General features: G+C 37.4%; 1 protein-coding gene across 1 annotated transcript in view; it reads right to left on the reverse strand.

The window, feature by feature from the left end:
• The window catches only part of PDE1A (phosphodiesterase 1A), a 392,561-nt gene that overhangs the window by 67,597 nt on the left and 307,352 nt on the right, over positions 1 to 17,612 (reverse strand). Inside the window, exons 6-10 of the mRNA XM_025203233.1 lie at positions 11,348 to 11,530; positions 10,274 to 10,340; positions 9,240 to 9,356; positions 7,503 to 7,643; positions 977 to 1,077 (exon numbers count right to left, since the gene is read on the reverse strand). Coding sequence (XP_025059018.1) covers positions 977 to 1,077; positions 7,503 to 7,643; positions 9,240 to 9,356; positions 10,274 to 10,340; positions 11,348 to 11,530 — 609 coding nt within the window. The remainder of the gene's footprint in view (positions 1 to 976; positions 1,078 to 7,502; positions 7,644 to 9,239; positions 9,357 to 10,273; positions 10,341 to 11,347; positions 11,531 to 17,612) is intronic.

A 17,612-nucleotide genomic window follows, 5' to 3' on the forward strand; every position in this document is an offset into this window, starting at 1 on the left:
ATAGCAAGGCAGTGCCTGTGCTTGGAGTAGATTACAGAAATTCTGGCTTTAATCCAGTCTGCTTTTCACCAGTGCGCTGTAAGTACTATGGGTATTCTTAAAATAGACTAAGATAGGACCCTAGAGGAGCTTTTCAAGGGGCCCAACTGCCATTCATGCCTTTGGAAATCTCCCCTGGGTGTTGCCAGGAGCTTCCACTCAAATATGAAACAAAAACCAACAGCTCAAGTAGGCATGGAGACACTGTTGGTAGAAAAGTGGCATTTAAGGAGGGGTATGGAGGGCTACACAAAGTTGCTTGTGGATGCCAGTGAAAGAAAGTCCAAAGTCAGAAATACTGTAAGTAAAGGGAAAGAATATAAAGGGTAATGCAAAGAGAAAATGCTCAGAAGTGTTCTGCATGACTGACATCCTTTTAAGTCAGTGTTCCAAGCACTTTGCAATGACCCGCTCAGACATCAATGAGCAGCCAAACTGAAGGATTTCGTGTTAAGAGATACGAGGCCTATCATGTGACCCCTATTCTCATGCACTGACCTTGTTCATGCAAGTGGTCACATTAACTTTACCAAAGTCAAGGAGGCTACTATTCACATGAGCAAGTATGACTTGGGCAAGCAAAGGTTGCAGAAGTGACCTATTTCTATCAGTTAAAAGTTTGAAACATTTAGAAAGCAGAACCATCCATTTTTAGAGCTAAGCAGCCACCTTTAGAGACATTGTAGCCAGGGTGAAGTATTTCCTACAGAATGAATGCCAAGAAATTCTTCACATGCCTTTTTATCACGTGCTTAGGTAATCTCTTGACCACAGCTGACAGCACTGAACCTTAATATTCTGACCCAAAGCCATCAGTACATCAAGCAAACATGACCTAAGCCATTAAATACTGCTTTCTTTTTTTCTCCCTTTTTATTTTAGATTGCGCTGCAGCAGCTGCATTCAGGCAGGTTCTTAGGCGGTGCAGTGTGCTTACCTTGTCTGAATGTGAAAATTGTTTGTGGTCCCAGTATGCTCATAATCATGGACTGCAGCCGCAAAAATCATTGCTAAGATTTCCAGTTCTGTGAGCCAGTGCTAGTGAATAAAAGTAAAACTAAGTCATAATATGTATAATAACCCAACTGTGACTAAATATTATGGCACTGAACATGTTTTCACATGTAATTTAGGTGATTCTCATTCCACTTTTCCTATTGGGGGTCATAAAATGAATCTTGAATTCTGTTAAATATTGTACTCCAGATTCATCTCTCTCTGCTTGTATTGACTTCAGTGGGACCAGAATGGGTCCTTTAAGCTTTGTAGATAAAAAAAAGCTTAGTAAATTTCATTTTTCTGAGAAGCTTTTGCAATAAATTTTGTGGATAAATTTTCTGCTTCCATGATTGGCTCCTATTAAATTAATGATGAGATATTAAGTTACAATCGTAGTTTCCTATTCAAGGAATATTTTGACCATCAGGATAATGGCCCAAAGTAGTATATCAGCAGTAAACATAAGCTTTCCCAGTTCTGCAATATTTAGAGGGTTAATGTTTTTTATTTGTTTGTTTGTTTGTTCATTCCCCCCCACCTCCACCATTCCCCTCCACTCCTGTTTCACATGAAGGATGCTGACAGAAGTGACTATTGTCACACGATCAGCCCTCTGAGAGCACTCTACAGCTGTGCCATGACAGAAGTGCACAGCTGCAGAGTACTTTAAAAGAAGTCAATCATGAGATAATTGAACCCTCATTATATAACGGTTCAGATAAAGGCGCTCCAAAGTGGAGCACCTTTGTTAACTTCTATCAGTGTGCACTGGGAGCAGGACTGGGCTGATGCAGCCCAGCCCCACCCTTGGTGCTCTCTTCAGGATGGAAGGAGAGGAAGGGAGGGAGGGGAAGGAGGTTTATTCTGGGGTTTGCCCAGTCTGTGGTGGAGTGGGGCAAAGGTAGATTGGAGCCCACCTTGGGCTAGGGGAAAGAGGCTGCAGACATGGAGTCGGATCCATACTGGAGCTTGATCCCCCAATACCCTGGACCCAACAGAGAACGTTTGCTGGGTTAGGGGAATCACTGTAACTCATGGTACTTCCTGTGAATCACCATAAGTTACAGTTGGGAGCTGCACACCTGCACTTTCCACCATGTTGTTTTTGGCTAAAAAGAGAAAAATAATGGAACATATACCTCTACTTTTAAAGATATAATTTTAATAAAGACCGTTTTTATATGCAATGGAGGTATGGTTGATACACTATTTATGCATTATGACAAACGTTTTATGTGCTCCTTAAGTGACCTAAGGAAGTATGTCTTGCATTCAAAAGTGTGTCTAACTTTATAGCAATCACAAAGCTGGTCCAATAAAAGATATCACCCTAACAAATCCTTGCCTCTTGCATAATGTCTGGACTAGCATGGCTAAAACATCACTCTTATACTAACTAAAACAAAAGAAAGGCAGCAAAAATCTAATAATAAGCATAATTTATACAACTAATTTTGCCAAATGTAGGTTTCTTGTATTTATATTTCCCTCAAAGTGATATTCTACATTAAAGCTTTTGAAAAGGTCTCTCATAGCAATGTAGACACACATATTGATACACACAATTATGTACAATTAGGACACTCCAGACATTGGGGGCATGCATTTACAGCAGCACAAATTGCCGAGGTGCGTGCCGCTGCACACATGCTTCGTTGCAGGACAAATTGTCCCGCAACAGGCAAACTGCTCTTGCCCAGCTCTCTTCAGCCGGAGAGAGCTGGAGGCCAAGGCCAGCACTGGTGCTGGCCCCACCAGTCTTACCTGGTGGCTTGGAGCAGCAGAGACAAAAGTCAGGCAGCACAGACGCCTGACCAGGAGCCAGAGCATGGCTCTGGATGGTCTGGCCTTCATGTGTGCTGGCGCACACTTGTTGTGCGTGCATTGCACCACTCTTACTCCTTTTTAAATTTTTTTTTGCTACTGGGATGTGGCCTTATGGTTCATATCATGCAAGATACAATTGCCATTTTATGAGCTGCCTAGGCATGAGTATCACAGACTGCTTCATGAAGATGAAAACAACCAGTCAAGATTCACTAGTGCAACGAGAAGAAAAAAGTAGGGCATGTTGAAACAAAATATGTGCATGTCAGAATGTTGAGGAACAGAGAGTACGGTCTAGTTGGAGAAGCAAAGTGAAATTATAAAAAATACAACTGAGGAATAAGGAAATACTATAAGCAGTTCTAAAAACGGAACCAGTGACCTCCATACTATTTTGTGTTAAAAAAAACAGGCCATGAACTAAGACTGACATACACAATGCTTTCAGTAGAACAACTGAAATAGAAATCCCAAAATTATTAATAACTAAAGCTAAACACAAAACATTCTTTTCTTTTCCAAATATCAATTATTAAAAAACAAAAATACTTGCTAGAAAATCCATCTATAATTAGAAGAGAGTTTTTTGCAAAGCTTTTCTATGGTCCATGGGGGTATTTTGTGTTGTACTGTATGACAGTAAATATTGTAGTTATTTGTCAAGTCAGAGTCAATTTTTCAGTCAACATTCAAATCAGGAAACAACTGTGGTCCTTTATCTCACTGCCGAACAATAACAAAATCTGCCTGCCTTTAAATGAGGCACGAATAATGGCTGGGGCAGGAAAGATAACTTCATCATACCTCTACTTTTCACCACTTCCAGTTGAAAAAACAAATGGTGAAATGATATATGAGGAAAAAAAAAAGAATTATCCAAATACATCTATTGAGGGGTGGGGTATGTTGTGTACTGACTTTGCGCTTTTGACAAAAAAAGAGGCGGGGGGAAATCACTGTATCATCCGTGCAAAATTTTCCTGCATTACACATGAACATGTTTTGGGGAATTAGATACTCTAATCCCTGGCATTACTGAAATTTCCTAAATGTTGTCCTGGGTTATCTGTCCTAGTAATGTCTTTTGGGTTTTCATCTCAATTACAGTGGTTTAATGGAATGCTAAAGGCTAATAAATTGTCTATTGTTTATACTCTTTGATTTTCTATATAACAGACACCTGGCTGGATTTGTTAGTTCTGACTTTGGATGGGAATTCAGTGCCATTTGAGACATGCCAGACGAGTGAGAGATTTTATCTGTTATTTGAAATATAATTGTTTGCAGCTTCTCTGTTCATTGAAGAATCTGGATAACAAGGTTCCATTGTGTACTTAGTCTGGGTGGATTAATGCTAGTCTGAAAAAAAATAATTTCCTGATTTTCACAACTTTAAGGATCCGGAGGGGGGAACAAGGGGGTGGGGGAATCCACTCAATAAATACAGAAGTTGAAGAATGAGAGCTCTGACCATCTAATCTTAGCTGTCCAACACAGCAGTTCTCCACATGTCTAAAAAGGGTGGGTACAAATTGTACTTATTCAGTATCACAGATTTGACTGGGAGAAGTTTTTAAAAACCTGGGGGAAGTTTCTAAAACCTAATTTTATTCTGTTTTTGCTTTAATCCTTGGCCTAGGGAAATAAAAAGTGAAAGAAAGTATTCAGTGTTTGTAAGGTTTGGAGTTTTCCGTTCCATAAGCTATAGAGAAGATATAGAGAAACTACAAATGGCAGGTTTGAACCTATCAGACTGCTGGGGGCACTTGTTACAGAACTACAACAAATGAAATATTCCAGACGTGTCAAAGAGAATGACAGTGGCAAAAAAGACATTACAAGGGATATGTATTCTGAAAGCAATTAGCCTCTGAACAGAGCAGCACATCACTGTCACTGAGCTGATACAAGGCTGCAAGCTAACTAAGCAGCAAAACAATAGGAAACAAATATAGGGTTTTTTTGCATTGCATCATCAAACTCCAAGGACTGAGGGTTGTTCTATAGATATTGATACACCGCAGGCCAGTGATATAGTTAGGCTGTTTTCCAAGTACTGATGATCAGCAGAGATTCTTTCTTTTGCTTAGCAGTCTGTATCATTTTGAAGACACATTTGGCTAGTTGCTGTCCCAGTAAAAGTAATAATATTTTCCAGGAACCATACAATATAATTCATATATTTCAACTGGGCTAATTTTACAAAATTGCATTGTTTAGGCTGCACAAATTTTAATGACGTTATCTAGTACAAGAAATACCTTTATGTTTCCAATTTGAAGTGTGAATCATCAATACCCAAATTCAGATGATATACTGAATACTTTCTTCTGCTCACGTTCAGTGACACACACTGTGTAAATCATTGAATTCTGCAGGCCTGATTCAAATTTCTATTAGGAAAACTTTGGTTTGGGGCTATCTTAGCAAGAGTGTTAGTTTTTTTCACACATATATAGTAAATAAGCACTCAGACTTCCTCCTAAAATTCTTGATCAAGCAAAATTCCTAATCATACTGGTGGGAATTTTTGTTTTAGATGGACAGCAGAATATGAAACCACTTAGTAAACACCACTAAGCATAAAAATTCACTGTCTTATAAGTAAACACCTGAAATGTGATACATTTTGTTGGAAAGGAAATAAGAGATCATCTGGAACCCTAGGACCCAGTTGTAAAGTGTCTTTGAACTTAATGATAAAAGTCAATGATAAAGGTCTCATAAATTCAGTGGGGAAAGATGATGCACCACTATACAACTTTACTCCAGTGACTTTGTGTGTTCCACAAGGTGTCTATCAGGGCCTAACCCCTAGAGTCAGCTTTAAGCTTAAAAATAAACACCAATTTTATGAGACCATTTTATATGCTAGTGGCTTAAAAAAACATAAATCATTTGTTTATTTTTATCATTTTCCTCCTCTTTCTTTGCTTCCTGAAAGTTTTCATAGATTTTATAGCCATTAGGGCTGGAAGGGACCTCGGAAGATCATCGAGTCCAGCCCCCTGCCTGAAGGGCAGAAAGTCAGCTGGTGTCATAGGATCCCAGCAAGATAAGCATCCAATTTACTCTTGAAGGTGTTCAATGTAGGTGCTTGACCACCTCCGATGGCAGGCTATTCCAGACCTTGGGGGCTCGGACAGTAAAGAAATTCTTCCTTATGTCCAGCCTGAAACGGTCTTGCAGGAGTTTATAACTGTTCGACCTTGTCATCCCTTGGGGCACTCTGGTGAACAAACGTTCCCCCAGATACTGGTGGTCACCCCTGATAAATTTATAGGCGGCCATCAGATCACCCCTGAGCCTGCGTTTTTTCAGGCTAAAGAGCCCCATAGCTCTCAGCCCGTCGTCATAAGGTCTGTTTTCCTGACCTCTGATCATGCGCGTGGCTCTTCTCTGGACTCTCTTAAGCTTCTCCACATCCGTTTTGAATTGTGGGACCCAAAACTGGAGGCAGTACTCCAGCTGCGGCCTCACCAAGGCCGAGTACAATGGGAGAATGATGTCCTGGGATTTGCTGGAGAAGCATCTATGGATGCAAGCCAGCGTTTTGCTCGCTTTACTAGCCGCAGCATCGCATTGCAGGCTCATGTTCATCTTGTGGTCAATGATGACCCCCAAGTCTCTTTCTTCCGTAGTGCTAGATGACTGACAGAGACAAAATATGTCCCCTGAATGGAGTCAGGACTAACATACTGGTAATGCAGAGATTGTTAGCACCTGGATTAAGCAAAACTCCGTATTATAAGCATTTAGAATGAAGATGCTTGCTCATATCTGTTTCACTCTTCAAAGTGGTGGTACACTGCAACGGTGCAAAACAACTGTAATTTTTCTGATGCAAGCCCCATAACCTGCCCAGTGCAACCCTCCAAATAGGCATGAGTTGGCTGAAGAGAAGGACACAGCAAGACTAGTGCTTCCAAGGGATGGACTAATTTGGTATACTACTCACTGGTGAAGTCCTCAGTAGAATTAAGCTGCTCCAATTGTTGAAACCCCAGAGGTAGTGAAGGAAACACCACCTGCCCTTTCATGCAAGTGAATCCCCCCTAGGTCTCTGTGATGCTTTGTTCTCTTTCAGAGGCTGCTGAAGCCAAGGAAATACTAAATTAAGACTCTCAATTCTTTTTGCTTAAAACTCAGCTCAGTAAGAGTCATCTGCTGCATACTGAATATTACACCGAACTTTATTATGCTGAATCCTAAAATGGAAGGAAGATTAATAGCCCATTTTCTCCAAAAGCACAGTATTTACTTCCAATTTATACTATTGTTTCCTTAGAAAATAATCCCATCAGATGAGATGTGGGATTTGCACACCAAATCATAATCTAGGTTTGTATCGTGTCTGCAGTTCAAACCTATGTGAAGAATTAACCAAACACCAAATCCTGAAATTGAAGTAAATTCTCAGTTGGATCTGTCCCCAAGTCTGGATGTAATTATATTTGTCAGTCTAGTGGAACTATTACAGAGAAAGCCAGAATCTGAAACTGATGTGGGCCCAATTCCACATAAATCCTCCTTGAAAATTATGTATACCAATCAGGACCAGCAGGTCTGCATAAATGGGTGTTTATAACTATACAGTAGTGAGTTTGATTGTGGCTGAATTTTGTGTTATTTCTTACCATGATACCGGTATGAAGCATTATGTAATGCACAGTTTGAGTAACATCAGCTGCATGGATCAAATTATGGTAAGGATTTTTGTACTTGCTGTAGCCAACCTCCAGAGCTTCTGCAAATGAAATGAGACTGGGGACAGGGATCTGTGAGAAATAAGAAAAAAAATAATGAATCATGTTTCTTTCTCAGTAACTAGTCAAATGTGCAATAAATAAAACACAAGTTAATACACTGCATAACTCTTAGGTTTCAGTTCACAAATACTAAGGTGATGAAAGATGATGATTAAAGGACTGGAATGTAGTCCCTTTTCCATTCCAGGAAGTGATTTACTCCTTCTGTTCCTCCTAGTGGTATCAACACTTTGCCTCCACTACGTGTAACATAGGACAAGCGTATAAGGGAGAATAGGAAATGGGAAGTGGGAAAGGAAAGGAAGAATAGTGGATATGCCCACAATTGATTAATCATATTGAAGGTATGATACACAGGAGTCTACAAGAGGACTGATCTTTATTTCCAGACCTGAGGTCAGATGTAATGATGCACATCTAACCCAGGTTAGAGTTACAAACTGTCACACACCAAGGGTGTTCTCTGTATATATGTGTGTGTATGTATATATAAAATATCCAGGACATATAAAATATAAATATCCAGGAGATATACATATATATATAGCTATATACAGATATATACGCTATATATAGATATATATTGTGTATGTGTGTGTGTGTGTGTATACACAAACACACACACACACACACACAGAGTATATGTACTTATATCTCTATATATAGATATATAGCTATATATCTATATCTATATATAGTACCTTTAGTTTATAGTGTCAAGCAGCAGTACAAAACCCTTACTCCTCATGCTCATTGCTATGAATTACAGATACAATCTGGCCTGGTATTTTTTCAATATAGTTAAGTAATGCATTTCCCTAGGGACAATATTCATACTGTTTTGATGATAAACTGAAAACTGGTTTCCATAATGATAGTGAAATTCTTGTACAGTACGAGAATGATAATAAATAATAAGATATTGTATACTTTGATAGTACATGCCTGTGTAATTTGATAGTACACCAAAGTGCTTTACAAATATTATAGAGTCAAATATATAGTGGACAAATATTATATGAGCCTTGCCTTTCAGATAATACTGAAATGCAGCTTCCTTTGGAGTTGGATGTGCCAGGTGTTTAACAATATACCATCAAAACTGTTAAGGACAGGAAGTGAAGAATTATATGGCAAAACACTTATATATATTATTGAAATAAAGCTTGAGATGATTGTTTCATTTCTGATTGGGGAGAGGGTAACTCTGGAACCACAGAACCTCCTACCTCAGCCTTAGAATATTGATTCAGCAGTAACTCAGAAAACGGTATAAACTTTAGTCACCTATATATGACTATAACACTTAGCATTTCAGTAGACACCTCTCCTCCAAAAACTGAATAGGCCTGAATCTTCTATGCTTTCAGACTCTGTCAGCAATAAGGCAATATTTGTATGGCTATAGGTAAAGTGACATTTGGTGTAACTTTATTATTATTATTACACTTATATAACAGGATTTCCTGTTTGTGATGTCCCTTAAGTTTTGCTATGCTGTACTTCATTTGTACAATGAAATATAATTTCAAATATATCCTGATTTTTCATTGATTGGACTTGTCATTCTTAATTTATATTTGAGTTTTATTTGAAGCTTCTGACCTTGAAACGGCTCATAAGGTCATATCGAGTAAACAGCTCATACATCATAAATTTCAGACTGTGCTCTCCACTTGCTTCATTTAGGGCAAACACATCAAATGACCATTTATCAACTTCCTGTAAGATGGAGAAAAAAGAAAAAAGAAAAGAAGATTTTCATATGCCTGCAAAGGTTCCCAGATAATCACAGGGAATGTTTAAAGCAATATATAATTCTCCATAGTCAAAGGTTTCATTTATTGTTACTTATGTTAATGACTCTTCTAATATTAAATATGAACATAATTAGGAAAGTTATTAGCATCATTACATGGATCCAGAGCTGTTATTGTTTTGTACGATTACATTCACAGGCACTAATCTTTCAGTTAAGCTGAATTTACTAAAATAAGTTAACTAATATAAACTAACTGAATTTACTAATATGAGTTGTCTAGAAAATTCAGTGGGCTACCTGGAAACACAGGAATCCTTTCCATAGGCTACATAAATAATAATAGAAAACATGATAACACAATAGCAACGTTTGACTATTAGGAGAACAGGTTATGCACAACTTTTTTGCCACTTTCAGTGATATTTTGTATTTCTGCATTTTCACAAATGCTGGGAATTGTTATTTGAGTGAAGTGCAATGATGCTTAAAAAATATCCACAACAAATACTCTGTACTATAAATCACTGTCCCATGAGCTGTTGCTTCTGTTATCCATTCCAGGGTAACATGATTTCTTTTTTATTTCCCAAAAAAGGAAAAACATACTGTTCTCTGAGATACTGACTTGTATTGCCAGGGGAAGCTGATAGAAATATTTGTCTATTTCATTGTTATATTGCTCTAACAACATCTAAATTAAATCACAATAGCTAACCAGAAAAAATAGTAAATGGAGTTATATGCTATTTGTGAACATTTAAATATGGCTTTTCTTGCTTATGTGTATTCATTCCTATGGTTCCATGTAGTAAACACCCTAATTACTAAGCACAAAGGCAAACATGTTCAAATTATACTATAATTAAACTTGTTTCACCTTAAATGTTACTATCACATCTGCTGGGTAAGCCAAACCAACCATGTTAGAGGTCCTTCGATACATCCTAAAAGAGCAAATCAAATATTTCAGTAATATTCAGCATGCTAACTTAAAAAAAACATTATTAGATCCCTTTTGTTTTCCAACTCCTTTTTCAAAATTTCTGAGATTTGGTGAATAAAAGGCCTGGTCCCAAAGATTATTTCAATTAATGGGAACCTTTCAAATAATTTCATGAGCATGGAAGAAGACCCTATAATTCCATGTTATTTTCTGGTCTAGTAATACATTGCTAGGATAATCAACATTGCTTCTTTATGCAATTGCTGTAGTTAGCAGTTTTGGCTTAATGTGATGTAATATAATACTGCTACAAGTATTATAACAAAAGATTCTTTGTTTACTTCCTAATTAAATATGTGAAACCTATAGGTAGGGTATGTGAGTATTCTTAGCTTGTGTAAGAAAATGCAATTTAGTCTGTTTCAATATGAGCATCTACTACAACTAATTTAACTGATCCAGCGCTACTGCTTTCTTTGTGGAGTCTTTGGAATATCTAACTGTACATGGGTTCAAATTACAAAGTTTGGGTTCAGAACTTCCCAAAGCTTAAGAGAATTGGCATCTAGGGATTTATTCTGATTTCTAAAGAGAGCATTGTAGGCTAGATGTACACAGCACTGTTATACTGTCCAAAAGTACTTAACATAGCTCCCCGTGAGGTAGCTGGATTACTGAAAGAAGCGTAAGCACACGACACTGAGACTCCTCTTGAGCTAACTGAAATGAAACAGGGTTTTAGTCTGTGTAGTGCACCACACTCATGCAACTGTCCTGCTTCCAGTACCAGAATTAGCTCATTCAAAGTTAGCTTGGGAATCTCTATAACGTGCTGTAGCTTGCAGATATGCCCCAGAAGAATAGACCAGGCTGAAGTTCAAATACAGATCTGAACTTCTGCAAAGATTTATTTCAGGCTTAAATCTAAGCTTGTATCCCCTGTTGCATTCTCTTCAACTCACATACTGTCACTGTGTTACATTCACTATTTGTTATCATAATGTTCACCTTTCCACAAAAATCCCAGCTTGTACAGCATGCACAATGCTTCGGAATTTTGGCTTTTCTTCAGGTCTCCTCTTCATCATCCCCATTTTCCTTGTGAAGGTAGAAGCCAGCCAGTCCCGTACTTCCAGCGGGACTGAATCGGACTGGATGTCAGAGAGTTCATCTTCCGTATCCAAAAGCCTCCTTCAAAAAAATTACAAATAACTGAGGAAGAGGCAAACTAAAACAAAAAAACAGCTACCAAAACACAGCTTTAAGAGTTCTGCCCCAGATCTGACAATTACACTTTAGAAAGTAATAGATGCTTAGGTGTATATTTTGTCATAAACACACATTTTGAACTCAGCATTTTGTGTTTCTATGTACACATCTGTAAAGTGGGGATACTAATACCTAGACTGTGACAAGTAGATAAAGTTTGAAAAGAATTGTGGAAATCTTGGTTTGATGCCTTGGTTTCATTTCTTCTTCATTCCTTCTGTACAAGGGATTTCAGCACAAACTATGTTGAAGCAGCATTAAAAGAGGCTCAGGGCTGCCTTTTACCCAGATTGGAGGACTGATTACATGTCTTTCTACCACATACCTCACAGATATAAACCCATTCTCTCTGACTCTGTGTGTTAATAGGGAATTTGATTTTACTCTTAAAAGGGAATTAAGGAATAAGAAACTGATTATAATAATAGCAAGTAATAAATATAAAGATTTTAAATTGTTTCAAGTGAACTTCAAGATTAGGGTGAGGGAATGTTTGGCAAAAAGGGGAAATGATATAATCCCAGTCTTTGGCCAACAGCATGAATTAAGGCTGCCTTTACAAATTTAATTTTCTCTGGTCCCTTTTACGATTAACTTGCGGAGGTAGGGGGCCTGTTCTGCCTGCAATGGATGTTAATAGAAGTTACTTTAGGAACAAAGAACACAGGAAGAGAAAAACAGTGAATAAGAGAAAGCTCTTTCTGTTTTGTTCTGTTTAGTTTCTCTCTGACTGCTTCATGCTATCTTCCAGGAATGCTCCTGAGACCCAATCTCTCTTATGACAGATACCTGAATGGTACTGAACATGAGAGACTGTTTAAATGGTTCTTATCCCTGGTTATATAACCAGGAAAGAAACTGCTGTAATATAGATATTGTCCTGTAGGCCTAATCCTGAACCTGTGTAAACTGGCATTGCTCTTTTGTCCAGGATACCAGAGTGTAGTGTATTATCTCAATTAGGGCCTTGTTGCATCTTACACCGTGGGCCGCATAATGTGGATTGATGTTAGTGCTAGCTCATGTTTAGAGCAGTTACACTTTAGGCCAGGAGGGACCTGGAAGACTGAAAGGTAAGAATCCCTTCCCCTGCAATCCGGGCTTCCCCCTGCCCCCTGAGCCTCATTGTTGTAAAAATATTATGAGCTTGTAAAATAGCACAACTTATAATAAAAATATAAATCAAACTATATCATAGACAACTTAAATGTATTAAATATAAAGATAACAGAATGAGATAAACAACAATTGACAAGAAATATGCAGCAACAGAAGTATTAATATAGTACTTACAGCACTGTAGTAGAAATTTTTCTTTTGACCCTATGAGCATCAGTTTTTGATTTTGCTGAGCTGCTGTTTGTTTTGACACCAGTCTTGTCTTTTTTATGGTGGGTCATTTTGCATCTGTTTTGTCCCCTACCTACTTTAGTATATCCTTACATTAAGTACATTAAGTTGCACCACCCCTCTTCCTAAGTGCATGTCATTCTTACTATTACTACTGTTGCTCTGAACATAGGGATAGCAACAGCGCAAGCCTTAGATCAGATACATTATGATGTCACTCTGATGCAATCCCTGGATATTGTAATATAATCACCATCTATAAAACCTCTAAACTACAACAGTTAACATACCTATTGGAAAGCACCTTTGAAAATCCAGAAGTTTCACACATTTTTACTTGAATGCTCTGTATTCCCTATATAATATAAATCTAATTAAACTTCCATTTTCCTTACAACTTAAAAATTAGAAAAGAAACAATAAGGTTATTGATTTTTTCCACTGGAAATGATTCCTGCCCAGATGTCTGTTTATCAATGCTATTGTTGGGAGTGGAATAGTTGGAAAGCTTTGTCACTCATATTACCTTCCTCTTTCTGCTCTGCCTGCAAATTTAAAGTTATATTTGACATACTGGCTTTGTCCAAATGAAGAAAATATACCAAACTAACTATGATAGTAACAGGTACAGCATAATTAATGAGAGGCATGATTTAATTGCAAGTGTTAGACCTATAATAAGGATGGTTCAATGGTTAGAGCACTAGCCTACTATTAGATATCGGTTTAAATTCCCCTCTGTCCTAGACTGTGTGTTGCTGGGCAAGTCACAGTAATTCTATGCTTAGTTTGTCATCTGTAAAGCGAAGATATTCATACTTCCCTACATCACATAGCTCTGAGACTCAGAATTAACACTCATATATTGCAAATACAATGAAAGTGAGCAATGTCACACTTAGATATTACAGCAAATGGGACCTACATAAGTACTCAAACTGTGTTCAGCACAGGATTCAGCAATTGTAAAACACTAACAGGAAGAAAGGATGCTAGGCAGTCTGATCTCCTTGTAGGATGTACGCCTTGTTTCTGAAGCGACAAAACTCAATTTGTCCTTGTCTGCACTGGCTGGTAAACTGTGCTTATCATCAGTTAAATTGTCCCTATAAATAATCCATCTCATGCTACTCAGGTGGAGCCTCATTACCCGAGACAAAATTAAGAACAATAACTTCATACAGACATGCAAGATAATGTGCACTGTGGGGTTGAAAAGCATTTCAACTAGGCTTGAAGAAGTATCCATTAAAAAAAATATCTAATCCATATACTATTATTAGATACAATAGTGTGTACTGTCAAAGAAAATATGCACAAGAGGGGAACAATAAAGAACAGAATGATAAAAAAATAATCTACTCTGGAGATGAAACCTTCCAGGTTTGCTCACTGCAGGCAGGATGCAAAGTTTTTAGACGTTGTTGAAAGCACTTAAATGGAATAGGCCTAGGCAGCTAACATTTTATTCTCCCTCAAAACCAACCTTTTTTTAAAAATGCAGAAAACCTGATAACATACCATTAAAATTACTTATTGCAACATAAGTCAGATTCTCATGGTATTCTCATGCAATTCTTTTGCATTGCACACACATAATAGTATTAAATATTTGCCTATTATATAATGTATGTGGATGTAGTAACATTTTTAATTTAATTCTATTTATTCCATGAATGCTAATTGATTGAAGTGGGAATCTTGTATACGATGATGTGTAGATCATGACCAAGGTCTTTAATTTTATTGGAAAAGGAAAGCCATTTATTATTAGGCAGTCAGAATAACTAACAGCTTATCTAGCTGTCATAGTAAAATGATTTTTACCAAGTACAGTTCTTCACATTTAAAGCACTGTTAATTTCCAGCCTTTTTCATTTAATTAGCATTTAAAATATAATAATGGAATAGTCAGTAGTCATTTCTTCTCCGTTAGGAATATATCAAATGTACCATGGAAGAAATGTAAGAAAATGAATCCAAATTTAAACCACTTAGAATTATCTACCGGTAGGGAGGAGGGGGGAAAAATGATGATCACTCATGGGACCTGCACAGATTTTGTAAGTTGTAATCAATAAATATACAGTCTCTGGCTTTCAAAGAATACAGGGTGTGTCTACACATGATGCTACATCGCTGTAGCAATGCGCTACAGTGACATAGCATCCATGAGCAAAACCCGTAACACCGCCACTATGTCACTGTAGCAATGCACTCCCTTAGTGTAGCACATTGCTATAGTGATGTAATGACTAAAAATAACCATGCCCTGCTGCCACGGTGCAGTATGGGCAGTATTAAAGGAAGGAAGTATTAAATGACGGCACAGTAACAACAGCACCGTATGGGGTATGTGTAGAGTGGAGCAAATTAGGTTTTCATTGAACTTACTCAGCTGATTAAGCTAGTCATCAGTTCCTAGAAACTATTTATAAAAGAAAGGGTCTTTTTATACACAGAATGCAGAACCCATGAGAAGGCAATGTTATTAGTCTCAATGATCAATTCACATTTTTAACAATAATCTATGACCTTTCGTGAATGGTACTTGCTCAATACTTATCTCACTAAATTAACTTTAGTGAGGTGCCCCTGGGGGTCACAAGAAATAATGGCCATAAGCTAGCAGACAGCAGATTTAGACTGGACATTAGGAAGAACTTCTTCACAGTTAGAGTGGCCAAAATCTGGAATGGGCTCCCAAGGGAGGTAGTGCTCTCCCCTACCCTGTGGGTCTTCAGGAGGAAGTTAGATAGGCATCTGGCTGGGGTCATCTGAACCCAGCACTCTTCCCTGCCTATGCAGGAAGTCGGACTCCATGATCTATTGAGGTTCCATCCAGCCCTAACATCTATGAATCTATGAATCTATGAAACTTAGACAGATGTACTTACTTCCTGTGGGACCCAATGTAATGTCCATTAAAATGACTGAACCACTCTTTTACCTTCCACTGAAGCTTAATCAAATAGTACAATGGTTGATATGCATTTTTCATAGATACTCACTTAAGTAACAGATTTATAAATTTATTAGGGAGGAATTCACCTCCATAAGGGCCTCCAGATTTATCAAGGACCATTCTTGGAAGAGCTGTCTTCATGTTATTGGCACAAAGCTAGTTAGCTATGCTAGTCTGAAGTCAAGCAGAAGATAGGGCAGGGTGGTATCTTAGAGACTTATTGGTTGAGAGGCATAAAGTTTCACAGGGAACAACCACTTTATCAGATTCTATGAATGGACTGTCAGAAAGAAAAGATTTGTGTAGAAGGGGGAAGGATGAGGAAGGGGATGCAGCTAACAAGAGTCAGTCACTGTGATGGCAGGATAGTAGTGGCACATGAAATGTGTAATTCTGTATATTGTTACAGAAGAAATTAGTGAAAAAAGGTGCTTGTCTGATGTATGTTCTTTCTTCTTTGCACTACTTTTCTGTTCAAAAGTGTAGCTCTGTTTGACCAACAAATTTGTTCTACTTTGGAGAGTTGGATTTGACATCTAATCCAAACCCATCTTTGAGATAAACACAGACCTTGCCAACTTTCTTGAACTGGTGAAATCCTCAACTGGCTGTGAAAGTCAGATTGATCAGATTTTGCAATGTCATAATAATGAAAAGATGCCCTGTGGGAGCCAAAATATGACCCAAAGTTTCTAAGCATGCTCAAAAATGTCTGTTTTTTCCTGTAAAATAAATGGCATATACAGAATGTAGGATTACATAAAATGGTACAAAGACTTTACTTGCCAGCTATTGGGAAAAAATGAAGTAATGCACTCATGACTGTCTGAGTAATGTGCATATGTAATCACATCTCAAACTCTCATTTCTCTTTATTTCTTGATCTGAAAAATAATGGATGATTGGGATATTTTTCATAATTTGTAGTTTAAAATGGTGGTGCTTAGTGCATTCAATTACAAAAAAAGGACTGCATATTCAAAATCTAAGGTATTTGTAGCTATGGTAGTTTCAAAGAACAACATTATTGCTTTTCATTTCTTCAGGATTATGCTTATTAATAATTTTTAGACAGAATTTCTCAGAAGGAAAAATCTTGAAAATTATTTACTATATTGCTGAATTATTCATCATTGTTTCGAGGCTTCTAAAGCAAATAGTGATGTCATATTTTATAACACTGAGTAATAAACAGTTCTTTTAGTTTCAAAAATATATTAATAACTTTCATAAAAAGAACTCAAGCAGTCAAAGCAATTACAAGTTAGACACAAAATGTATCCTCTACTGAATCATAGCCTCTTCTGAGGTTAATGGTTTTAAGAGGCTGCAACCTCTAAAAGGACACTACACAACAATTCAAAATAAAGTTACATATTTATCAATTTGACATTTCTTCTTGCATTATTAGGCTGACCGAGGTCATTATGCAAGATCTGTTAAGGTAACAGTCCAAAATACTAGTATTGCCAAAGCATTCTTGACTCTCTAGACAGTGAACTTGACTCAGCAGACAATGAACTTCAGCTTTTCAATTACTGACACTTGCACTTCCTTTTAAAAGAAAAATATTTTGAAAAATCTTTTAATAATCCAAAAAATTATTAGAGTGCTTAAAAAGAAGACATACAAGGAAAGATTAGAAGAACTAGAATTGTTTACCTGGAGAAGAAATAACTAAAAGGGGAT

Source organism: Alligator sinensis, unplaced genomic scaffold (assembly GCF_000455745.1).
Source record: "Alligator sinensis unplaced genomic scaffold, ASM45574v1 scaffold269_1, whole genome shotgun sequence".
Lineage (NCBI taxonomy): Eukaryota > Metazoa > Chordata > Crocodylia > Alligatoridae > Alligator > Alligator sinensis.